This window comes from Agelaius phoeniceus, chromosome 5 (genome assembly GCF_051311805.1).
Source record: "Agelaius phoeniceus isolate bAgePho1 chromosome 5, bAgePho1.hap1, whole genome shotgun sequence".
In the NCBI taxonomy this organism is placed as follows: domain Eukaryota; kingdom Metazoa; phylum Chordata; class Aves; order Passeriformes; family Icteridae; genus Agelaius; species Agelaius phoeniceus.
Window position 1 is genome coordinate 43677048 of NC_135269.1, and position 26419 is coordinate 43703466.

Sequence of the window (26419 nt, forward strand, 5' to 3'; positions counted from 1 at the left end):
ACTGAGATAATTACACTGATTTGATAAAAGGATTAGTTTCTTTTTATAGGTAAATGCTAGAAATATTTTATGGACTTACAATTCGGCTTCTGGTTGCAGGATTGAAAAACGTGTCTTTGTCTTGGATGTAGAAGTTGGACAAATGTTCCTTTTGAAAAGGGGCAGTGAAAAACTCTTGCTCAGGTTTGATGATATTTTCGTCCACCCTGAAGAGTCTACTGAACCAGTTGAAAGCTGACTTTCGGGTTTTCAGGTCATTGTGTTGCAGGGGCAATTTGATGTGCATAACCTCGGCGTACGTGCACAGCACTTCCCAAGGTGCATGCACCTTCACAAAAATAAGTTTCTCATCCAAAACCTGAGATGAAAGAATATTGAAAATAAGTATGCAAGCAAAGAACTTCTCATTTTAATAATTCCTGAGCTATCTAGATGCTATCTAGATGCAAAGTTGCATTCATTGTCCATCCCAATATATCACTGGCTTCTGTAAAAGCACTGACATGAGGAAACACCCATGCAAATGAAGGTATATAAAGGTATAGAAAAAAGTTAAATCTTCCCTTAATGCTTAATGTTTACATCTCTGCCAAGTACTTTACACAGCAAAAGTGTAACACTTTGCCCATACAGGGTCATTAGGGCTCTTTTTACTTGTACTTTTACAGGGCAGGCATGGCTCTGGAGCTGCCAGCAACTCCCCAGCAGCTCAGTTACAACCCAATGTGATGGGAGCAGGCTAGGCACTCATGGGTGCTCCTGGGCAACAAGAATTCCAAGCTTCCTAGAGAGAATGGGAAGAGGGAAAGGGAAATTAGAAACTGCTGAAGAAGACAGCATGGGGCACATTTGCCCCCAGGGGAATGGCCAAACCAGCAGCAATATGCAGTGGGAACCCTGACAGCCACTCCTGCCTCCTGTCCACATGTGGCCTGTAGTCCTACTGCTGCCCTGCATTAGTGAGTGTCAGCCACATGAAATTTCCTTATGTAGCTCATTGGCTCAGGGGCACTGGTCAGATATCTGATCCAGCCTGGGGAAATGTCCAGTTTCAAATGTTTTTCAGTCATAATCACAGCAGAACTATTGAAGACTGCAACAAGTAAGTATTGCACCAGGTCTGCAGCAGCCTTCCAGACAGCAAGCATTTACTTTTTTATGAATGTGAAGAACCAGACTGCATTCTTGGACATGCAGCAGGAGCCCTCACAGCAGACAAATAAATACTGTGATGCCATAGATTCTGGGTAATTTGGGAGGAAGGGGCAAAGCGACCATTTCTGGACCTCACTATAGACTACCAAACAACAACAAATTTAGACTGGAGTGATTGTCCTGGAGAGGGAGACACAGATGGAGCACTGCAGTCCTGCAGGGTAGGAAAAAAGAGAAGGCATTTGGAGGGGCTATAATCCTCTCTGCCAGAGACAGCAGCTCTGCAGCTGGTGTGCATTACCTCAGTGCTCTTGAACTGCCTGCAGGCGACATCGCGGCATTTCGAGAAGCAGGGTCATGCACTGCTCTTCTGGCAGGGCCATTCTGCCCCAGACACACACTAGCCTCCCACCTGTACTACACAGCCAGAGTATGGGAAGTACCTCTCTGCAGGCTACAGACAGTAATTTTTATCTTGCAAGCTCTGAGCAAACATGACCCATGTAATCTCCCAGCTTCATGATGTAATCTTCCAGCTTCCCCTCTTTTATTTTGCAGAGGAAGGAGCCGACATAAGTTAAAAAAGATTTTGCATCAGATCTCAAAGACACTGCTAATGGAAGAAAGGTGGGATTTTTTTTTTTCTTGAGGGGAGAGAAATCTTACAGTGAATTAATATATCCAGTTTCCTTAATCCCACCTGGCAGCTCTGCTCTCAGAACAGCCATTCCCACAGAGAATAGCACTCACCGACCTCGTCGCTTCTAGTTGCAAGCCATTGTTTATCAGGTTTGATTCATATACTTGTCTCTTCCTCTGTTAAAAGATATTGAACACTGTAAAACATCTGTTCCAAATTTCACAAAAAATGTATGCATAGAAAAATGGAATTGCCTCCCAAAACCTTCATTATGTTATCTCTATAACACTTGATATCTACTGGTGGTGATATGTACAGTCCTACCTACTAATTAATCTGGATCAGTTTTTTTGTCTGATATGCAATATTGTCCTCAAATGCAATTGTGGAGAACTTATCCTCTCATTTTCTGGTATATTTCAGAGGTGTAAGTATGACTCAGATTTTGAAAATTTGTAAATCTGCTCCAGAAATTTTGATCTCTTTTGCCTTTAGTCACTAAGTGAACTACATTAATCTTTCTTTAGAAAGTCTTCATCTCAAATGCTTTCCACCCCACACTCCTTCCAGAAACCTGTAACTTTATGCTTCTTTCACAGTAATCATATGAGTTCACACAGTGGTTCAAACCGTAGTATCCCAATATATTTTAGTCCATGGACTATATTCTCAAAGGAAGAAGCTGAGAGCTGTAGTACTTGTGGAGTCAGTGGTGCTATTCCAGGAGCATTTAGTGTCCCCAGAAGGACATAACAAGTTTTTCTCAGTAAAAATCAAATGTGTCATTAATTTTAATTTCACCTCATAGTTACCAGCACTTGGCAGATAGTGAGTGACAAAAAACCTGAAACGTCTTTCCAATCTTGAATCTGCTTCTCCATACAGATGACCTCCTCCCAAGAAACACAGAAACATCCCCTTTCCCCTCAAATAAATAATGTACAACTCCATATGGGATTAACAAAAAATTTTTGAAACTTCATGTGAAGCAATCAAATTTAAAGCTATCTGCACCAACTGGGTAGTTTCTCAATGATTTATTTGATTATGTGAGTCAAGGGTAGCCAGCTCTCCCTGAACTACAGACTGCATGTCAAAATACCAGCCTGGGTAATGGGGGGCACCTGTAGGTAGCTGGGGCTGGGGCTCTTTAGTGAGCAGTTTGCTGGAAGAAGATGAATTTAATTTAAGGTGAGAGCTTTATTCCTGTACCAGGGCTAGGGCTGAAGTGAGGAATGACTTGGGCATACTACTTTCTTACTTCCAGATTCCTTTCATGACACTGGCCAATTTCTTTGTTGATTAATATGTGCTTAAAGGAATTGGCATCTCCCACCACAGGAACTTAAAGAAGAAGATCCCAGTGCTTTTTGTCATGTGATTCTCTATAGCAATTCCAGCTGCCTTAAGATCTGTGCACAGGATCCAGACCTGCTGCTACCATGGATGACCAGAGTCAGTGAATGACCCTCTAGATAAAGTCTTGGGAACTTTGATAGGTACGAAGAAAGTGGTCCTCAGGGCTAGACTCAAGGCTCACCTGCTCTAGGGGCAAAAAGATGCTCCAGCAAATGGTAAAAATGGTAAAAATCTTCAGAAGTTCCACAGGAACAGGTCAGTTGTATACCCAAATAAGTTTCATCCAGTTCTTGAATATTTTAAGATGGTTTTAAGTCCCCAAACAAGAAAATGCTATTTTTCCAAAACTCTAGCAAGTCTTGAAATTAATAATTATAGAACTGAATAACAATATGAACAGCCTACCCCATTTATAGCTTGTTACTTCCCAGCTGCAGCAGCTGCATGTGAAAATGATCTCAATAGACTAATTTCATATTTTGTGAAAAAGCATTTTTCTTATCTGTTTTGGGTTTTCTGCCTTTTTATTCCAGTGAATATCACCTTCTACTCGAGCTAGGCAGAAGAAGAGCCAAATATCTCAACCTGTTTTTTTGGGTTTTTTTTCTCATCAATACTTATCACCTTTCTCCTTATTCCTTGCTTTTTTCAGGACAAAACCACAAACCCAGACTTTGATAGCACTCTCCATGGAGGCATCTCTCCATGTCTCAGTCATTCACTTGGCTATTGGTGACAATATAATGCTGTTTCTATTTTTTCCTTGTATATATATATGTGTGTGTAATACAGACATTTATGATGTGTGTGTACATCTAATTATCTTTGTTGTACTGACAGCTCTAACTTAAAATCACAAATGTGAATGAGTGTTTCTCTTGCAGTAATATATTTTCTTGCATTTTCAAGATATTCACTATCTATTTCATAGATATTAGTGTTCTCCAGTCTCCTTTAAAGCTAAAGGTTTTCAGCCACCTTGGCTTCTAAGTAAACTATATAATGATTTCCCCTTCAATTTTTGTTTTATCAAAACTCAACCCTCTTCCCAGTTCATTAATATATGTAGTACACAACACACAGGAGTTTGTCACTCTAGTAGTAACTCTTCTGCCATTTCATCCCACCTCTTTGCTTCTTCCATATTCACATGGTTGTTTCTAAAGTGAATACTACTCAGTCATAAAATATTTCAACCCAAGTTCTGCTTTGTTCCAGCAAATAAAACAGGCAGGGGGCTAAATACCTATTTGATTTTCTTTCTAAATAGCATAAAAATAGATGCAGAGCAATTCTCATTTGTAGAAGTCTAATACTATTTTTAAAAAACTTTTAATCAGATTCCTTTAATAATTGATTATGGTAATAAGTTCCCAAAATTAATTTTGCCCTCAAAATCTTAGATGAATGTTGACAATATTAAGGTTTCTAATAATGCATAAATTCAAATAGTGAGAAAAAAAGCCTCTGGGAGGCTTTGCTAATTAGGGGCTTTGCTATTTTATATAAATGATTGAATTATGTGTATAATGATCTATGGAGGAGCTAGACTTTTACCCAGAGGAATCTATAGTTTTGCATTCACTGGGGAATACAGTATATAGATATAACAGTTTATTAGGCAGGAAGGTGGAGACCATCCAAAGTTTATTTTAGTATCTGGCATTTTGCTCAGCTACCTGCAAGCCGAAGTTGCAATAATAAAGTAATCATGGTAATGCTGCTGATCTAAATCTGACATAGGTTTTGATGATTGAATGGCTAGTCAATAGACTAAGACACCTAGGATGCATAATCATACACAGTCTTAAGAAAATGAAAGCAGAATGTAAGTAAATGCCAAGTATTACAGGCATGTGGAAGGATCAGCTTTCGTGAGCTCCTTTTTCACCATGGTGCTTTCAATTTCTGGTGATTGTCTTGCCAAGTTGAGGAGATTAACAAGATTGTGGGTCTGGAAATTGGTAGCAGACCAGTAGCATCTTTCCCCCTGTGTGTTGTAAATGGTAGGGAAGACTTGCTTTGATGACAATGACAGAAGAACACCAACTCATATCTTTGCTAAGTTTCTTTTGTGCAAAGAGGAAAGTTCCCTATCACAATATCCATGGGGGTTCAGGGAAAAAATCCTAAATAAAAAAGAGAGCTTGAATAGCCTCCTCTGCCTTATCTGACAGGCAACAGATAAATCACAGTCAATAAGAGAAAGTACATGGGGCCCAAAGCCTCCCCTATGAAAAACAGCTGAAGGAAGTGAAGAGGATCATTGTAGCAATATTAGCTGCCTCACAGTTTCTTTGATGGTGTTTGGAAGCTTTCCTCACAGTCCCAGCTGTCAGCATCAGAAAACTAATTGACTGAGCAGCTTGGCTCTGTAAGCTTCTTCCCCTTATGTTTGAAGACAATCATAAAAATGAGAAGCAGGACATGCAATAGAGAATAAGCCCCCAAAAATGCAAACCCAAAGAACTCCAAATACATATTTTCTGATATACCCTTTGATTTTAAGCCAGCTTCATGGTTTTTTGCAACCTGATCCGTGACTGCACAGAACTGGTAATACTGCAGTCTAGCCCTGCCCTCAACAACAGCTTCCAGTCAGCCTGTTTGGAAAGACCCATTTCTGTCTTACAAATGTGTGTAGTAACTGGAGAGTAACTCCTCCTTCTATCTGCCTTCATATTCTTCTGTCATCCTTCCTTCCAAAGTAGTAACATTGGGGTTTGTGGTTGCCTCAGGAGCAGAGGTTTTATTTCAGTGAGTTTCTGCTTCAAAACCATCCAGCTGAGATGCAGGCAGGTGTGGCCGCCTTCCTCTCAGTGCCAAAGGTCCCTTCCATACTTATCAGACTTCCTGAGTAGGTTGGCTGAGCACACCACAGGCATGCAGAGCCTGTCATTCTCTACTGCCTCACATCACTGCATAAAATGGCACAGAGATACCCTTTTACTGTAAACCTGAGTGCTGTTCTCTCACTGCAGGTATGACACATGCTAAGCAGTGGGATAAGTGTAATTCTTGTTTGAAAAGTTACACAAGCTTATTTTTGGTAATTTTTTTTTCTTTTTGTGGTTTTACTGTTGTTGGTTTTCTGAACTAGACAAGTATAGAGGCAGGAACTGTTCATTGTTTGCTTATGAAAACAAAATTCTCCAGCTCTGATGAATTTGTCAGAAACACTGTACTTAAAAACCCAAACAAGATGTGTGTAATATCCTCCATGAGTGATAGTTTCATTCAATTTGGAAAAAAAAATAAATACATCTATTACTGAGAAGCACAGATTCCTCCATGGCTGGAAATGAAGGTTTTGCTCACATTCAAATTTAAATTACTGACAGTCTTTCTGTTTATTTCTGTTGGGGGGAAATGGACTAAAATGGAAGATGGACTAAAATGACATTCTGCATTGATTTATCTTGAATTTACCTTTCTGGCCCTGATCCTTTGACTTTCAACAGTGAGCTCCTTGAGGACCTCAATAGATGAAACTGGTATTTGGGAGCATTCCTGAAGAGACTGGCGATATTTAAATTCTATTCTGATGGTAAGCTATCCTGACAAATAGGGTACATAAACTGTAGATTTAAAAGATAGGCTTTGAGCAAGAATTTCAATTGCTTGCAAGGTACAGTTTCTGGAATCTTCTCCTGGCAGTCTCATTTTTGCTAGTGCTTGCAAAATTAATTGTATACCAACTTTAAAAAGTTTGGAGTTTGAATTGAGTTGCATATTTGAAACTTACCTACTATCTTTTGCATCTATAAATTATGTTAGACACTTCCCTGAGGCTGTCATTTCATTAGTTTGACTTTGCCTACCCAAAACCAGATTTCAGAAACAGATGAAAATAAGAGAAGCCCTGTGGATCTCCAAGAGCTTCAGAATCCCATATATTTTTTTCCTTCCATCAAATCACACCCATGTTTTATTTCCTGCTGTCCTCTGAGCTATTTTCCCAAGAATATTGCTTACTACTATAAACTAATGCTGGACCTTTCCATTACATTTATCCAATTATTCAGAAAAAGAGCAGAAGTCATTCAAATCCAATACAATGATACTCCCAGGATCTGAGTCTTCTCTTGCTGCAGAAGAACAAATGGATCTGTGCCCTGTTTCTCTGAATCTGGTCAATTGGATACCTAGGTTGTGGCCTGATTTTCAAATCCTGTCTGTCTAAACGCAGTAAAAATTTGGGGACTCCTCCACATTCATAATGTATCATAAAAAAACCACCCACTGCAGCACACAAAACATTTCCCTTCAGAAATCTACAGGTGTCCACTAATAATTTGAATTCTGAAGTGACTTCCACATCATGCAATTGGGTGGGGTGCTGTGTGTGTTGGACAGATTTTTTCCCAGTGACAAATCTCTAAATTTCACAGACCTGTAACATTGCCCACAAACAGCAGAAAACTTGTTCCTGATTCCAGTGACTTGAGGATATCGCCCTACAAGAACAGACTTCACTGAATCTTCTATATTTTGGTAAACTGGAGTATCCAAATCCTGTGCACAATAAAGCTCTGGATAATACCTCTATAAAACTGCCAGGGAAGTCAAAGAAAGAGTAGCACGGGCAAGGAACCTAATCATGCTTAAAGCACACTGAATTACACAAGATGCTACCTATAAAATTGGGTGTTTTCAGTTCATCATTGATCAGACAGTGATGTATGCAGCATTTAAAACTGATTGTACATGGCAATACTCCTTATTTTAGTTCCATTTCATCACAAGGGTGGAAGCAATTTTTCTCAGAAAAAATTACAACCAAATCAACAACAATGTCAGTGAAGACAGGCTATAAAGTAGGTTTTATGCCAACATTGAGGAAATCTGAGTGTATCTTGGGCAGTACCAACCCCACACCGTTCTGGGAACTGTGATAGGCCAAAATGTTAATTTCCTTCCTGGAATTCTAAGGATGTAAAGCTGCACCATAAATGTAATCTTAATTTCAATCTCAGATATAAGGTATACGTGCACAGTCCCCCTGTTGCTTCAGCTTCTACTTATGCATGGAAATACTGGTTTTGGCTTCCTTCTGACACATCCCAGTCACCCTAGGCTCGTGTGTCACTCTCCTGGCTGTACTTCTGTCCATACAGGTTTTGTTGGCCACTTTGCCGTCAGGCTGCACAGTTGGCTCTGTTCAGCTTGCTCTCCACAAAAACCACTGGGGCCTCTTCCACAGAACTGCTCCCCAGCCGCTCAGTGTTCCCCCTATCTGGTCACTTGTCTGATATGGTCTTGTCCTCACACGCGTTGCGTGTAGGTGGATTGCTTCCTCTTCCTCAGCACACCACAGAGCCGACGTGGCTGCAGATCTTTGTGGAACTAAGACCTTGGAAAGTAAAGTTTTTATGCAAGCATCTACCCACAATCTCCTGGTCTAATTATTAATGGTTTCATTCTGGCTAATGTCTTAACATTAATGCTGCACTGAAAATACTACTCCACTGCTCACATTTAATTTCCATCACTACTTAGAAAAGATGCTCATTATATTTTTAATATATTTGGGCAATGGCCAAGTATTACAAACATAAATGTAAAATGCTAATTGATAAAAACAATTCTTTCCAAAGGGGCAGCTTTTTTGTCTAATTACCTCTTTCAATTAATTTATATTGCTGATCCTGTGATCATGTGTAATACAACACCCACCCACGGCAGGACTCCCTCAAACCCTACTAACGACATTCCTTATGGCTGTCCTCCTAATGCCAACAACAACACTGTGTAATGAGTATCAACCAACTTAGCTACAGGCCTTTTTACTCCTACTCTTCTATTTCCTAACTGCAAATTATTATTTGTATACAAGCTGCTTTCAGTGATATCTTTGTTCCAGCCTCTCTCTACCAGAGGCTGCTGCTGGGACATGGATATTACTGAATCAGAGGAGGATGTGGGTGGGTGGGGGAGTGTAGATGCCAAGGGAACAATCTCATGGATGCTTATTTCTCAGACAGTTCAGTGACATGGCTGAGCTCGTTTTTGTGACACTGTGTGCCATAAAGAATGTAGTCTTCTGATGAAACTGATGAAATGATTAAAGAATAATACTTAATCTATTATTGTGCTTCATTGATAAGGAGCTATGGAGCTGTGGATGCTAAGGAGCATCAAAAAGTCACTGGCTTGAGTCAGAAACTTTGCAAGGTCTCTAGCAAGGGCGAAGCTGCTGAAGTGCCAAGGGAAAGAATTATACAAGAAAAATTCTGGTGGCAGATGTGCAGTTATTTCCCTTGTTTAACTTAGCTATGTTATCAGAAGTCAGAAGAATGTCAGCAGCTTCATAACTGTGATCTGGTGCAACTGGACAGCCACCTCCTTCGGGTTCCCCTGAATACTCTGATTTTATTACTAAAGTCCATTAGGGGCCTAATTGAATCACTATAGGTACGAAAAACTTTCCCAGTGTGAAGATCTTGGTGTCTAAATCTAACCTGACACTGGCATTTTCCTGCTCACATCTTCTGAAGGGTGGCCTCCCATCCAGGAGGGTGCTCTGAGGTCCCAAGCACACACTGACAGACACGATGTGCAGTGCTCTGCCCACCCACACAGCAATCTGGCAGCTCGAGCCCTGTTCCCTCCCTGCTCATTTGCTGGGCTTCAGTCTCCCAGCTCCCAAGAGTACTCTGAGGATAAGGCAAAGCAATTGCTGCTCTGGGTGAGGGCACTGTCCTTTCTGCCCACAGCTCTAACACCCAGTATATGAAAAATAACTCACCTTTTGCTTTTTACGATCACTCCTCCTATGAGTCATCTTTTTACTTTCATCTTCATACACCAAAACAAAGTCAATTCTTCGCTGCCCATCTTTGAAGAACAAGGAGTCAGGCTTATCATCAAAATCCACCTGAAAGGCAGGTGCCATAGGTTAATATGAAGATCTTTACTTGCTAGTTCCTTACTTGCTTCCGTTTACACAGTATTTCACTGAACACAGAAATTCAACAGAAATCAGCCTTGTGTAACAGGAAGCCCAAAATGACAAAGTCGCACAGAGTAAAATGAAGAAAAATAAATTATCCAGAGGAATTTGTCAGGTCTCTGCATGACATCAAATCAACAGAACCTTGACCTAACTTTCTTCTTTAAAAATGGTACATTGGCTTTTCATAATGAGAGAAGTACTGGGATGCAGCACCAGTACCAAATAATGCATCTGTCTAGTAATTTGTACACCATCATGGACATATCATTAGACAGTTTGTCTAGAAAATTGTTATTGCCTGATGGGAGTCTCAGAATTAGTGCATTCCCATCTGTTCCCTTACCTGAAAAAATGTAAGAATCTCTGCAATTACTAAAAAAAAAGCAAAAAAAAAAAAGCAAAAAAAAAAAAAGCAGTGGTTTCATGCATGCTTACTTAAACCCACCACTGCCAAGAGAACAAAGAACATGGTCAGAGCAGAGATGAGATCTCCAAACAGACACATATTATGTGGATTTATTTCTCATTTTATCTGCAACAACTCAGCAAGCAAAACCACATTGTTGTGTGCCACACATCCATCATGTTATAACAGATGCCAAAATCAAAAGTTTTAATATATCCATAAGCCATTATCTAGTCCCTGGAGGAAAGTAGGATAGATTGTCATATCCACTAATAACATCTTAATGTGTTATTTCATGCGTGAAACGATACAGATACTTCTGTGACAGGGAAACCTGAACGCTTGAATAATGATTCTGTAGTTTCTTAGAGTACTCTGGGGCAATGTCACACATTACCACCCCCCTCCTTTCAGGTAATATACAGCTGTAATGTTATCCAAGTCATGCTATGTAATGTGCACCAGGCTCTCAGGTACTTGGCCAAATCCGTCCATGCTGTTAACAGAGGTGGTGCCACTGGAGTTGATCCCGAAGGCTTGAAGTGGGACTCAGCATGGCATCAGAGACAGGAACATCTCCAAAGCTGGCAAGGCTCCCACTCAGAACTGCAGAGGAGCCTTGGCCTCCAGCTGACTGGGCATGGAGTGTTGGCTAAGCCGGGATCAGATCAGGAAAAATGACGCAGAATAATCTCTTACATTTTCTGTGGATGTGGCAATGATTCCCAGATGTCCCTTCCCCTGGAATTCCCCTGTCAGTTCATACCAAATTTCGTGAGCTATGCAAGTTCAGGTTTTGGAGGTCTAGGATGTCTGGTCCACAGAAAGACCACAGAAATGTGGTTATGGTGTCAGAAACCACAGCAGTGCAGCCTGAAATGGCTGTTCTTCAACTGTGAAGAACCAAGAGGAATGTCAGTCTTCAGTCAGGAACACCCAAGTTCCAGGGAGCATATAGTGTTTTAGGAACCACATGTCAGTTTTTCCAAAACAAATTTTCTCATGGTTTTTTTTTCAAAACATCTCCCTGTAGATTATTTTGTAACTGTTTATTGGCTGAACTGAAACAGGTGACCAAGATGTGTCCCCCTGTAATTATGATAAAATTTCCATATTTTAAATAAACTCGGGGGAGTTTAAACTCACAATTTTTTTATGTTGCATGTGCAAAGGCTAGGACCTGCTGCAAACAGGTCCTGTTGACTTAGTTGCTTCAAAAGTCTGAGCAGATTCTTGAATAGAACAGTTTTCTTTGAATGCCACCTGTGTGCTGGGATTTGTGACAAACCTGACAGCAAGCAGCTGCTGACACACATACACATATGGCCAGTATACACACAGTCTGCATGTTAGTTTCACAGCCTGGGATAGGATTTAGAGACTACCTAGGCAGTCACCAAATCAACATACACTTGCATACTGTGAAAAAAGTTTTAGGAAAAAAAAAGGTATTCAATTTCCAGATGACATCACCAGACCACAATGACACCAAGTATCTCTATCAGCCAAAGCAAGTCACAGGTGTGAATTTCTAAATTCTTGAGAGATGAAGTTGGCATAGTCCTATCAAGAAATCGGAACTGGCCGTGACAAGCTCTCCTCCTGCTGAGGACTAGTCACAGGTGTAAAACACAGCCTTGCTGCTATAATTTCCAATCTCATTTAAAGCATAACCATGATGATTTCACGTGACAAGATTCACTGTTGGGAGGAAAGCACCACCAACAACCAACAGCCCCTGTTGGGACACAGCCTGGGAGGCGCCTGAGCAGCAGGCACAGAGCCCAGCCTGGGAGCTGCTGCTCTCCCCTGGGACCCCAGCAGGCTGTGGCACATCATGGGCTATGATGGCTCCTGCTGCAATGTGGAAACACAGGGCCCAGATCCTGTGAAAATGAATAACAGGGGGAAGGGTTGCCACTGCATAAAGCACGAGGTCTTTTAACTGGTCTTTTTCCTCTTTGCAACCTTAGAAACATCATAATAACTTCTGTTTAAAGACACAGAGTTTAGTTGTGAAAGTCAAGCACTCAGAAGCATAAAAGTAGTAATAGCTTTAACTTTTTTTCACGGCATCTTTTAGCACATCCTGTCCTCAAGATAAAGAAAGACATGGAAAAGAGCAAACATCAAATCAAGTTTTGATAGAAGAGGATTTGATGGTAATTTGTGTTTGCATAATTTCACTGAGTACTTTTCCTTTAAATGTAGTCTTTTTTAAGATTAGAAAGCAGTGATAATTGGATTATCAATAATAATTTATCATATTAAAAATTATATATCATATATATACAATAGTTATAAAAAACAATTTATAAAATAAAATCTGCCTGTTAACCAGCATTCTGACTGATAAATTTACTTACATAAGTGTTGTCATTCACATGTGTGTATAACTGTTATTGTATGCATGCACCTTTATCTCTCTCTTTCACACACTATGCATACATAAATTGAATATAGCTGAAAGATTAATAAATATTGGACTGCATGAATCCAGATACACAGAAGCTTATACTTATGGAGCTAACTTCTTATATGTAATCTCCATTGCTTTTAATCACAAGGACATTGTTCAGCTGGCCTTTCCATGGATACTTTATATATCAATAAAATAATAAAGAATTGACTCATGAAGGCTGAATACTTAAGAGATCAAGATTTAGATCTACACAAATAGATTGTTATGTAGCTCATAATAAATTAAATATTGCTCAATTAAAATTAAGAAGTAAAACATAAAAGATAAGGTAATAGCCAAGTTTCCAACATCCACATTAACTTACATGTGTGGTGTATTTTGTAATCCCTACTGGATAGCTGGTAATGAAAAATCATATATTATTCAACATAACTACCCAGGGAAAAACAGGACTGGAAACCAAAAAGATGTAGTGTACTTTGAAGTTAGCATTTCCTTTGAGACAATGTTTGTTTTGGCTTTTTTTAAATATGTAATATTATTTGACAGTTTTACAAATGCTACTATCATACCAATGCACACAAGCTTGCATGCATAGACAAATTAATGGGGCTGAAATTTCAAGACATAGTTTTTTAAAGTATCAGTAGCAGATTATAGCCCTAAATAACCAACAGGCCCATTGGCACCTCTTCTAAAACACAGGACTATTTACTGCACTATTTAATTTTCTAGCCTTGGCATAAACACGTTTTTAAGTACTGATGGAGGCAATCAGTTGTGCACTCTAATGTTTTAATAATACTCTAATGGACAGCAGGTTAATACTGATTAACACCACTAATAAAAAAATATATATCTATATAGCTGTGAAATACTAATTATACTTAGCACACAATCTGCAGCCTTTAATAACTGTCCAGGAGCTGCACAACCAACTGCTGCCTACCAGGGAACTATCAGCTGCTTTTTTAACAGAAGGAATCTGAAGGAGAGAAGGACCTGGCCACGAATAAAGTTTTTTGTAACACTGAGGTTACACTTCTGTGGGTTATCCTAGAGGCAGCACGGCCATGTGGCTGTAGCTCTGTGTTTCAGTTTGGAGCAGGTCAGATCAGGTGAGCACCACAGGCTCTTCACTCCAGAGAATGAGACCGGAGGAGCCTGTGGCAACCAAAAGCCCAGAAATGTGTGTAAAGCACACATCACCTCCTCAGCACCAAAGCTTTCTCCACAGCCCCACTGCTGGGGCCTCACTGCCAGCAATGCACACCAGGTGGTGGCTGTGGGATCCTGCTGCAGCTGGGAAGTGCTGCACTGCTGCAGCCACACTGAAGGCGCTGGTCATAAGCAGTGCCATGCCATCAGTGCCAAGAGTGCTCTGCCATGCACTCCCCTTCCCTTACACACCTTATCTTCCTGCTCCCTGAGTGTGTTCCCCTGTGGCCACTTTGGCAAAGGAACATGGAGCTTCCTGCCCTCTGGTAATCCGCCACAAGCCATCACCAGCCAGCAGCACCAGCTCTCCCAGACCCTGGGACACAGCAGCACTTGGAAAAGGGCAAGTGGGACAGGGAGACAAGTTTGCCCCAGCATAGGAGGCTGAGGGAACTGTTTTGGCTTCAAATGCCCACACCATGGATGGTCTCCTCAGCCCCTTGACTCAGAGTTCATCAGGAGGGAGACTTCTGCATGCCCTCCTCAGGTGTAACCAGGCTGGCTGGTGTCTAAGGGAGCTGCTGTGTGTCACTCAGAGCTGCTCCTGTAGCCATGGCTACACACGATGCCTGCAGTACATTAAAGGAGAACGTGCAGGCAGAAAGCTCCTTTCAGCAGCAGCTGTGCTCCAGGCAGGAAAAATGGTTGCACTTCCAAGAAACCTGCCTCACTTTTCCAGGCTTCTTTAGACATGATATAGTTAAATATTCAGTGGGGATAATGGTGGGATGGGCAGCACAGAGACAAGCGTGAAGAAAAATATGTGAACAGGAATTGCAGCTATTTATTGTTTACTATACCCTGAACAAGCACAGTATTGTAAGCTGGATTTTTTAAATAACAAGAGATTCTGCAGGAATGATTTATCTAACTGGAAAGATGATAGAAGTGCTTTATTTTGCCTGCAAGAGCCTTTGGTGTGACTGTCAATAGCGCCAAATGTAATCATTACTGGAGGGATAAACTACTTGTCTGCAACCTCACATAATATTCAGATATGCTTCAAAATAGCATCTTGCAGCATGCCAGTGAATAAATCAGTACTGGGAAAGAGGAGAGCAGAGCAGAGCCTGGGTAACATTGCCTCTGCTGATAGGCACCTGCAAAAAATCCTCCCACGGGCACAGAGACAGGCTCATGGGGGATCTGCAGGTTGCACTTCAGTTGTGGGTTTTATGAAGGGGAAAATTTCAGAGTGACTAATTAGGAGCACAGTTATTTCTCTCTGTCTGCTTCAGGAAACTTGAAAATAGTTTTCAAGTAAAAAAACAAGTAAATAAAAAGAAAATGATCTATATTACCAGGGTATCAGGAAACATAATTATTTATAAATGACTTTGAGATCATCTGAAGAAAATGTTACAGAAATACAAAGTTCTTCTTACTATCACAGCCATAGAAAAAGATTTTTATTGCTTTAGGTTCTGAGCAACCTATAGAGACAACTTTCTACATTAAGACCAACACAAGCATTTATTTCTGGATTATAGTGATATATATAATATATAAGATAGTACTGGAAGATGTAAGTTTATTTGGATAGCGCATAATAATGTTGGTCTGTCTCCAGAGGACCTTTAAAATTTTCCTTTATTATTCATATTTTTAAATAACAACAGAGGATTGTTTTCATTCTCTTTTTAGCAATAATGTGAATATTAGCAAGCATTTCATCAGAAGAAGGTTTTTTTTCCTTTTCCTCAACACGCAAAGGAATTTCAGCTATGTAACAAATTGAAATAAACTGAAACTAAAGAGAAGTAGAAAAAATATGGGGTGTCACTACAGTCATGCATTTCTGTCAGCAGAAAGCAGCTGGTAACTGGCCAGGCATTGGGATGCCTTGTCCCCTGAGCTAAGTTTGGACCAGACACCCACTTGACTTCCTGTCAGAGCGTCAGGTTGCTGCTGGCTGCAGGAGGAATTCCAGTCACTCCTGATTAGAGAGAGACTAAATGGCCTTGCTTTTAAAGAAAATGAAGAAAGTGCTCACTGAGAACCTGCTTTTCAGCAACTCCCATCTTTCATGAGATGCAAGAGCTGGGAAATTCACTCTTTTGAACTTCCCAGAAGCCTTCTTGCAAAAGAAATTGTACGTGAGGGGCAGCAGTAATAGAAAGTTTGAAGAAGTTAACCTTCTCCCTGCAGATATTCACTCTCAAATTATTGTTACATGCCAATTCAAATTATCTACCTACAAAGTAGATAAGCTGCAAAATGAAACACTTCAAGGAAAACCGTTGAATTAATGCTTTCTGTGCGGTTTTGTCTTCCTTGTACATGTTGTTTATGATGCATTATTAAATTGTAGCATCACGTACCATATTTCTGTGCTCCTTGTAGTAGCTATGGAATACTCCTTATTACCATCTTCATTTAATGTCTAGTGGGTTTTTTAGGTTGTTTCTGTTTGTTTGTTTGTTGGTTTTTGTTTGTTTGGGTTTTTTGTTTTTTTGGCTACACCTCATTTAAATAGCTCAAATGCTTAAAATAGGGATTTCCTTCTGACTATGCTTTTGGTATTCTCCTCGTAGAATCTCAGTGTTTTGCAAATGTTGTGAAAATTTTAAAAGATCCTCCAGGACAGAAAGCAACAGTATAACTCTCATTTTAATGGTCATAAGGCATCTAAACATCTATACCAAAACCTGTTCACTGTCTCCTAAGTTTGGAGTTACAGCTTTATACAGCAGGACAGTGGCATCTTTCCAGAGAGCTCAGCAATTCTCTCTCTTCAAAGAGCAATACACTCAATTCCAGGTCCACATGTCACTCTCTTGCAAATGCCAAGGATGTTCTCCTTTGGCACTCAGGAAAATGAAAATCTGGCTGCAATTCTACAAGTCTTGCACAAAAATCCTTTAGCAGGGGTTGTCCAATTATCTAGGACTAAACTCAGTTTTTCTAGTGGTAAGAGCCTTTCATTCCTTCGCTGCAATTTCCTGCCACATTTAAAGCTTTATGAAGTACCACAAACAATATCCTCACAGATTTTTGGCTTTTTGGAGATAATTGTCCTATTCATGTGCCAAATGAGGCAGGGATCCTGTGGCAAACTTAGCTTATGATCCTGTAATTAGAGAAAGCACCATAAGAAGAACAGGACTGTTTCTATTAGCCAATAATTTACTTAGTTTTGGCTCCTCAGAAGAACTTGCAGAATCAAATCAAATTTCCAGAATACTTCTGGCTGCAACACATGATCTAAGTTTAGACAAAAGGCACAGTACTTCCCTTCTATTCAACTGTTTCGGGTCAGGCTTCCTCTTCAGTCTCTGTTTCTAGCTACAATTAGCTAGAAACAATATGCAATAATGCATTTAGCAGAGGTTCAGCAGCTGTCAATTATATCTTTCTGTCTCCTCCAACACACTGAAATTATCTAGATCAACTGTTCCAGAAGGAGCACTGCAGAAATGCTGCTAAAACTGAGAAGAAACTACAATTGCTGGTAAACATGAGTAACCAAAAATAAAAATCAATTTTGACCATCAATTTTCAGTAGAAATAAAAATAAATTCTACCAAGACTGTTCAGAGGAGACTGTTCTAACCACAAGGTATACAACATTCCAGCTGTTTTGATGCTATTTCACTTCATAAAAATACATAAAAAATCAATGAACCACAAGGAGACTCTAAGAAGGATTTTTATAACATCAAAGTCTAGGCACTCATTTGGGAAATGGAAGCTCTTGATTGCACCTCATGCTTCAAAAATGTTTAAACAGCTTCAAATGAACATGTTGCTGCAAAACACAGGGTCAGGGGAGGTGAGGATGTCCACCTCCCAGAAGGAAACTCATTTCCAGTTACTTTGGATATTGGTTTCCTATGAGATCTGAAGCAGGGGTTCTTGAGCTAGAGCCAGCAGCTTGTTAGCTGCAGAAAATCTTAGGTGAGCTGGGAACCTGGAACTTTGGACAAAGGGAATGGACACCTCCAAGTCTTTTTTTTTCATGTCAGTTCAGTCTCTGGAGTAAGGAATTTCTTAGTGTCTCCAAGCTTCCTTAGAGCTTTCTTGGGTATGTGTGTTTATATGTAGGGTGTGTTCAGAACTACTTATTCTTGTACACACATAGAGAAATCCTATGCATTTGTGAACAAAACTACATAGAGAGAGGAGGTGTATGTGTATATATCAGTTTACAGTGAGTTTATATGGGTCACTAATAACTGAGTCCAGTGCCTGTGACAACCTGTGCTTTCAGATCTGGGCCAATTACTTCAGGTACCTTTAGGGAAATGGGGATTACAGCATCGCAGATTTAAGCACAAAGATGAACTGTGTGTGATGCAAATGCAAAGGAATGCTAGCCTCCTGGACTGCTGCACACCTACAAGAGAGAATTTTACAGGTATTCACAGTTAAAGCAAACAGGTACCCACCCATTCAGGTGTGTGAAGGTTTTGCTGGTCCGGCACAGTTCCATAAGTGGGAATAATCACTTGGTTCAGTTCCAAGACTAAAATTAAACATAAAAAAATGAAAATATGTTAGCATTTTTTGTGTTATGGCTTTTTATGGGTTTATAGTTTTAAAATTATTTTTATTAATGCTTTGTGAAGAAGCCAGTTTATTGCACTTATTTAGTGTTTCAGAAATGGAACAATTGTGTGTCACACTTCAGTTACAATCAGCAGGTGGCAAGAAAATGAAACACCAGGATGACAAGGTAATGCTAGAAGAACATTTTGGCAGTGATGCATCCCTACAGTGATTCAAACAGCATCCCTTTGCTAGTATTTTACTAGTTATTTAGTGTTTCAGAAACTCCATGGACATTGTAGCAGAAGTTTATTTTTCAATGAATAAGGGTAGCAGCACTGGCTCCAGCTGTGCCAATAACTACAGCTCATACTGTCTGTACCTGTCAGGCAAGAACAAGTAACAGTAGCAAAGAATTCTTCACAAGGCTTGGAATGGGTGCTGTACAGGTGTGATGCTGTAACATTCATTCAGTGACACATAACCTAAAAACCCAGCTACAACTTCAGTGGGTATTGATGCCTCAGCTACTCCTCACCCGTTCCACCAACACCTGTTAAAAACGAACAACCTGGAAACTGAATTGGTTTCCTGAAAATACAACATGAACTAAAAATGACTTTTTCAAATATGCTACTGCATGAAGCCATTATCAAGCACACTGGGAATACTGGCTACCAAATCAAGCCCCGGATAACACACAAATTCATCCTAATAAAGCTACTAGAAATAAGGTACAGAAGCTCTACAATTGCTGCAAGGTATTTGCAAGGTTTTGTATCTTCACAACTATTTTTGTTTCTTAAGGAGAAGTCAGATAACATCCTGAGGCTGAAGATAACATCAAGTAGCTGAAGGGAGCAGGCTGCTTCCTGCCTATGCATGGCAGGCAGATGGATCCCATCTGTTATTTTTAGATTCTTAAATCTGAGACATATCTTAGTTGTCCTGTGCTGAGGAAGGGCCATGGATAATACAGGTACTTAAATGCCAGTGTTGTCTGGAAAGGATAGCCTCAACCTACCAAAAAATACTATAATACTAAAAGAAGATCTCCAAACTCTAAAATAATTAGCCTATAGTACTTTTAGAATAGCTCAACACCCATTAGATACAAAGCCAGGAAAAACACAACTGATATGCCTGGTTATGTTTTGGCTTAGTTTAGCTTTTTTTTTTTTTTGTTTGATTTTGGGGTTTTTTGGCTTAAAACCTTAATTGCTAAATGGCCACATTTTCAAGACATTTTAAGAAGCTTTTCTTTTTCACTGATGATGCTCATTTATACCAGCTGAAGATATGTCAAAACTTAGAAAAATAGTACAACAAGATTACAAATCAACAGAACTCTCACATGGCCTCCAAGCAAAAAATTCTTGTTTCAATACCCTTTCATAGAGTTTGGTAGGGACTCAGTTCCAGGTGGTGGTGTCAATTTCCAGATCTCTGCTCTGGTGATAGTAAATGCTCCAGGGAGAAGACAAAAGCAAGTAAATAACCCATGAGCCATAACCCAAAGGTCTGCCCAGTTGAATAATCAAGGTCTGTGAGCTCTCAACAACATTAAAATGTTCAGAAACATTCCCAGAATGAAACAAAAAAAAAAAAAAAGAGATGGAAAATGTGGACTAGTGCAGCATTCAAACGTCGCATGGTGAGACAATAACATTCAGACTCAGAAAACACAAGCACCTCTCAGCAGCTACTGAAAAATTGCTGAACATGTGCATCATTATGGTTTAATGGATTCAGCTTAGACTAGGGTGAGAAGGGAAATATATATTCTCAATGTCAGTGTAATGGACATCTCCCTGCATTTCCTTCATTCTTTACTCTCTGTGTGGACACAAAGATATCCAGATACAAAGTATTTCTGAAAACCCACAGGAGAAAGAATGTTTCTGCCCACATGTAATGAATGGGCAGAGGGAAGCAGAAATATAAGCATCTTGTTTTGAAATATAAACAGTTGCTCTGAAACTCTGCGTGCCATTACACAAAACATGCAGGTATGGACACAGACATGAAGACTCCCAGCCACTGAACTGCAGAATCAGGAGTTAAAGTTGCCTTTTTGCTAAGTAACCACTCCCCTATCACCAGTTCTGTCTAGAAAACCCGTCAGACAAAACTGAAGCTGGGAACATGGCATTCACAAGAATTCCAACTCTCCCAAATCCTGATGGATCTGGGGCTGGTCAGAAATATCTTTGTGGAATTTGTGAGTGATTACAGTTTGTCTCTGCATCAGGGTCTCTGTCCAGAGTACCTTCCTCCTGATACGCTGAATGTCATGGAAACTTTAGAATTGGGTCTATATTTAACATCTTAACACATTTGTACTTGAAATAATGCCCAAGGGAGTCCCTGGGTCATTGTCCCTAAGGAAGAATTTATGTAAAAGGGGCCTGCCACTCTCACCTCTCATGAGACAATAGCCAAGTACTTCTCTCAAGTTAATTACAGCTTAACGTTCATGTGAATCCAAAATTACAAAGCCTTGACACTACTTGAATGGGTACTTAGATAAGATTTGTTTTGACAGTGGTTTGCAGGGGCAGCTGTGCCAATTTGTGCAGTTTTTATCTGGAAGAGACCATTCTAGTCTCTCAGAAATACAAAAACAGTACTGCAAAACTCAGCTTTGCCAGAAATAGGTGCACCCACACAAAGTCCTTTTTATTCCCCCAAAATCACTTAATTTATTTCTCCTCCGTCCCCTCCAGCATTATGGTAAAGTCAGTTTTAAGTATGGAAGGAAAAAAAAAATACAGCATAAAAGTCTGGCGCTAGACACTAAGAAAAACTTCCTAACAGCAAGAACAGCAGAAGAGAGTGCCTGGGAAGGCAGGTGAGGTCATGTGAGGTCTTTAACATCAGAGATTATTTAGTAGAGATGAATTAAATACCCTGGAACAATTTAGGCTGTGTTGAATCTGGCGTCACCTTTATGAGGTTGGCCTAGAGGAGCTTTCAAGGTCTCTCCCCAGACCCAGGTTCCTCTGAATCTGGTCGTAGTGTTCTCATAGTTATGTCTAAGGGCTGCTGTGCTGAGACTTTATACTAAAATAATAGTTCTTCTAACTCATATCTTCTTCAGAAATGTTATTACTCCTGTTAATATTTGAGTCACAGTACATCAAGGCTAGATGTTTGTGTTCTATCACCCAGCCAATTAAAGCAAAGGAGGTTCAAGGCAACAAAGAAATCTACTGGCTTTGTGCCAGCATACACTGATTTTAATTGACAGATACATCAAATTCTGTCTTCAAGCAATCCAACAACATATGCTTTTGTCAGAACACTTAACCTAATTTCTTTCTATTGTAGTCATAGTTCTGAGTGCCTGCTCAATGATACCAGTTGGTCTTTGATCTAGTCCTCTCAAAAGATGCTGTTGTAAAAATTTTATGTACTGAAAATGTGCAAGCTACTTTACAAGAACATCTTGGTGGTATTTGAGCTGCCAATGTGTCAATGGCATTTCCAGCTGCCTGGAGATTGTTCTTCAATGCAGGACACTGAAGTGAGCTGTCATCACCTCACACCTTCCCTCAAATTTGCCTATGCAGAAGTACTAAGTAGTCCATGTTAATCCCACACTACTTTTTTATAACATATGTGTATCCCATTCTTTTGGCCAGGCCATGGGAGATGAATCCTGCTGTTTATTCTACCAGTGATTTTTAAAATGAATTTTCTCTACAGCTTCGCTTTTTCACAGGTGAGCCAGAATTTCTGACTGGATTGAATAAAGACACAAAAAATTCCTTGAGAGCCAACACAAAATTTCCAGTCTTTTCATTAGTTAATTGATATTGACAGTGGATGGTTTTCTAAGTTCAGTGATTTCTCATTGCATAATTCAAATTTAAAGGCTTTAATGAACATTTCTAGTAGCAATCTCTACCTATTGCTATAGGTGAGAGGCTATGGCCTACTAATAATCATGGAAGATGATCTTCCTTTGTAAAACTATAAAGAAGAATTAAGTATAAAGAAATAAATCTTTCCTTGGGGTCTGAATAGCGAAATAATGGAAGCTGTCCAAAGCACATGCAGTAGGGATGAAGGTTTTTTTTGCATCTGTAAATTAATGAGGACTGAGAATGAAAAAAAAGCAGCATCCAGAAGTGATAAAAGATGCTGTCCAAAAAAAATTAATGACAAGAAAACCACAAAGATATTGGATAAACTGATGTTTGAAAAGACCACTTGGCTTGGCTTTGTAACAAGGGCATTGTCAAACGTGCCTGAACATGCCAACCATTTTGTGACGAAGAAATTCTATGTATTTGTTATCACTGATTTCCTCTTAAATGAAAACAGTCAGAGGCGAAAAAGAGCTGCAGCACTCTTTTGGCTTGTAAATAACCTGCATGAACCCAAATTAGTAGGCACCAAATTATTCTGAGAAGTCAAGAAGATTTCACAACACTAAACTCATAGTACTTGGTATCTAACAATCCTGTGAGACATTGTTAAGGACAAAGATCTCAGCCCTGGCACTAACATGGCACCTCATGAGCAACCAAGAATGTAAAGCCAGGAAGTGACTTCTGGAATCGCCAGGCTTTGCTGCTTTGCTGTGGAGATCATATCACCTCTCACTTCCCAGAGAGTTTGGTGAGAGTGCTGACAGTCTCTCACAGAATTTTTAAACAGTCTAAATTCTCTTCCTACAGAGAGAAAAATAAGTTAATAGAACACAGTGCTCTCCGAAGTACAAACCCAATGTGCTCAAGAACATCTGCTCAGCCCCTCAGTGGGACTAACCTGCAGCATGGAGTTCCTGTTCCCCAGGGAGGGAAGTTTACAGTGTGGTTACAGAAAATGAGATGTTGCAAAGCCAGACCACAGTGCTGGGGCACAGCAACTGGTCTGCAGTACCTGGCTGCACGCAGGGAGCAGCAGGTGGGAATGCAGCAGGGCAGGAATGGGCAGCAGGCGTTTGCTGAAGGAGAACTGAGTAGATTATATATTTCAAACCCCCATTCAAGCTTCCTCACAGTCCTGTCCTCACACAGCCATGCCTGAGGCAACAACATTCACTGCACACAGAAATGTGTGAACACTATGTACACAATTAGACACGCTCAGGTCGCTCAGGCCTCAAATAGATTGCAAAGAAAATCAGTATAATAACAAAATACGTCACTGACTGGAAAATATCAGGAAATATTTACATGCAATTTTTATCTGAATTGACGCATTTCCTGATACATTTGACAGCACTGTCACCACATTAGAAAAGGAAAAAAAAAGTGATTAGTAAAGTCTACGTGTTCTAATGAAAATTGAATGAAAATATCATATCATGTTTGCCACAGTGACACTCAAATAACTGGATGGAGTCAGATTGTTCCCATCTGCTGGGATAAATAAGAAGATCCAAAGACTGTGGTCTTTGCCCAGATGCTGATTTTTCCTGACTAGTGGTTCTCTGGGCTATGATATTTTCGCCATGCACATAGGAGAGCAGACATTATAAAAGTATCACTGGTTTCTACCAAATACTATTGGCTTGCATTTAGTGGCATTCATTCTGCTAAGTGATTAGAATGCATTTAAATTACTTTCATTTCATATCTGTAGACCTCATTGAAGAATGATTTGATAATTTCTTAGAAAGGAATTATTCAAAACCAAATTGAAAATCATGCTACTAAACCCCACATTCTTCACTTTCAGAAAAATTACGTATTTAGAGAAATTGAATTATTTTTATATCAAACTATGCTTTATAACTTATCATTTACAGTTAATAAGAGATCTACAAGCTGCCTTCCATGTGAAAGTCTTGTTCACTTAGGGTCACCTGCAGCCTTACAGCATGTGAGAAACATGGTGACAATTAGTAATGTTAAAATGTAGTAATGCCAAAATGGCCTTCCAGCCGTCAATAAATTACATACTTTGTGCACTCATATAGAGCAGATCTGCAGGTATCATCAACCCAAAAACCTAATCTATGCCACATAATAAGGAAAACATTGATTTTCATTTCAGAAGCCTGAGGAAACCTAATAATGAAGCTATAGATGCTGCTGGAGCACAAAGGAAGTGAAATGGCTCTCTTGGAAGATGATTCTTTCTTGTCTGAAAGACTATTCTTTCCATTAAGTTATCTTCTTTTACAGCTGTGCAAACAAAGGATGGGAACATGTGGAATGACTTTAAAAAATAAATGCTCTTTCATGGCTAACCCTAAACAGGAAAACATTCAGTTGGCTATATAATAGAGGGCATTGCAAGTCTGAGTTGTTCTAGTTGACCAAAAATAATAAAGTAAATAGCAGGCAAGAAATTTCACTTTGTGGAAATGATTTTGCCGATAGCAATGCCTAAATATTTAAGAGACACTGAATTGAAATGTTTAGGGGGCTCAGTAATTGTAAAACATTTCTTATGTGTTCAGAACTCAAAGAGGGCCAATTGCCCAAAACCTGTGGCAAAAATCCTAAAACATTTCAGTGAGACCTGGACTAGCCCCAACTTCAGTTTCAGAAACAAAACACTGGGCTAATGATGTTTTAGTTACAATTCTGTGATTTCAGAGTAATCTGCTGAAAAGCCAGTGTTGGCTCCTGTTTCTCACTGCTGCACTGCACGCCAGAACCAACCTGGCTTCATCCAGTATCCACGACCGACTCCAGCTGACTGGAAATCACTGCAGAAATTCAGCTGCTAATTACAATATTCCACATGGTTTTTCTCAAGCTAAACAGTTTACTCACATTCAGATGAAATGGCTGTCAGAAAGAATTATTTTGGCTCTCATCTGTCAATAGGCAATTTAAAGATAAGCAGCCTTTGGTTTTAGAATGTATTAGCATGTCTACCTGCTATAATTTTAAACAATATTTGATATGGTTTTCAGTTGTAAACTGATTGTATGCATGGCAAACACATGGCTTGCTTTGTCAAAGTATAAAGTAATGGAATACAGTGATTAAGTCAGTAGGCACCAGACTGATTTACTTTTCAGGCATTAATATCAAGTTGGACTATGGGCTTGAATCATTTTCTCTTCTCCGCATATATCTTTTTATAATTGAGTAAGCAACTTAAATATATTAAAATGATGAAACAAACAAGCCTTCTTAAATTTTTCAATTAAGGGCTGCTTTGGTTTAATTATATATGGAATCAGGTAGAAAACTACTGTAATGTTGACTGCCAAATGAGCCTGTTTCATGATTGATTCTGTCACACTCCTACAAACTGAGGCATACTTACATGCATATATATTTAATTTCTTTCATTTTTAACAATATAATTCCTACTGTCAAAAATGTAAGTTCTTAGCTTCTAGAGCTGAGAAAAAGAATGACCTCAGTCACATTAAGAACATAAGGCATAAGGGATCAGCTGGGTCACTGAATTCAGCACCAGCTTACAGACAACTTTGACTTTTAGCTCTGTTAGAAAGTTCTGAGAGAAAAATTTCTTTACTTGGAATAATCTGTTTGAGCCTGAAAAAGGGATCAAGAAGAACTGGCTGCATTTTTTTTCCTGTTGCAGAAAATAAAATCCAGGTTGCAAAGGGTGAGATAGATAAATTTTAAGAACCCAAAGGGCATTAGGACAGATTTGCAGAACATAGTAGGCATTTAAAGTTAAAGATAAATTCTTGCTGATGTATTCCAAAATGCCCAAGAAGATTGAGAGTTTTTAAGCCAAATTGTATCAACCATAGCATATGGCCCTTAATGACCAGAATGAATCAATTAATTTCATTAATCGATACATCAATTTCATTATTATAATGAAATG

The 26419-nt window shown here is 39.5% G+C and overlaps 1 protein-coding gene across 2 annotated transcripts in view; it reads right to left on the reverse strand.

Annotated features, from left to right (window-relative positions):
- Positions 1-26419, reverse strand: part of ANO6 (anoctamin 6) — a 79036-nt gene that overhangs the window by 25709 nt on the left and 26908 nt on the right. For both annotated transcript variants that reach the window (XM_077178884.1, XM_077178883.1), the window contains exons 2-5: positions 18544-18620; positions 9903-10031; positions 1906-1971; positions 80-358 (exon numbers count right to left, since the gene is read on the reverse strand). In XM_077178884.1, coding sequence (XP_077034999.1) covers positions 80-358; positions 1906-1971; positions 9903-9938 — 381 coding nt within the window. In that variant the 5' untranslated portion in view covers positions 9939-10031; positions 18544-18620. The remainder of the gene's footprint in view (positions 1-79; positions 359-1905; positions 1972-9902; positions 10032-18543; positions 18621-26419) is intronic.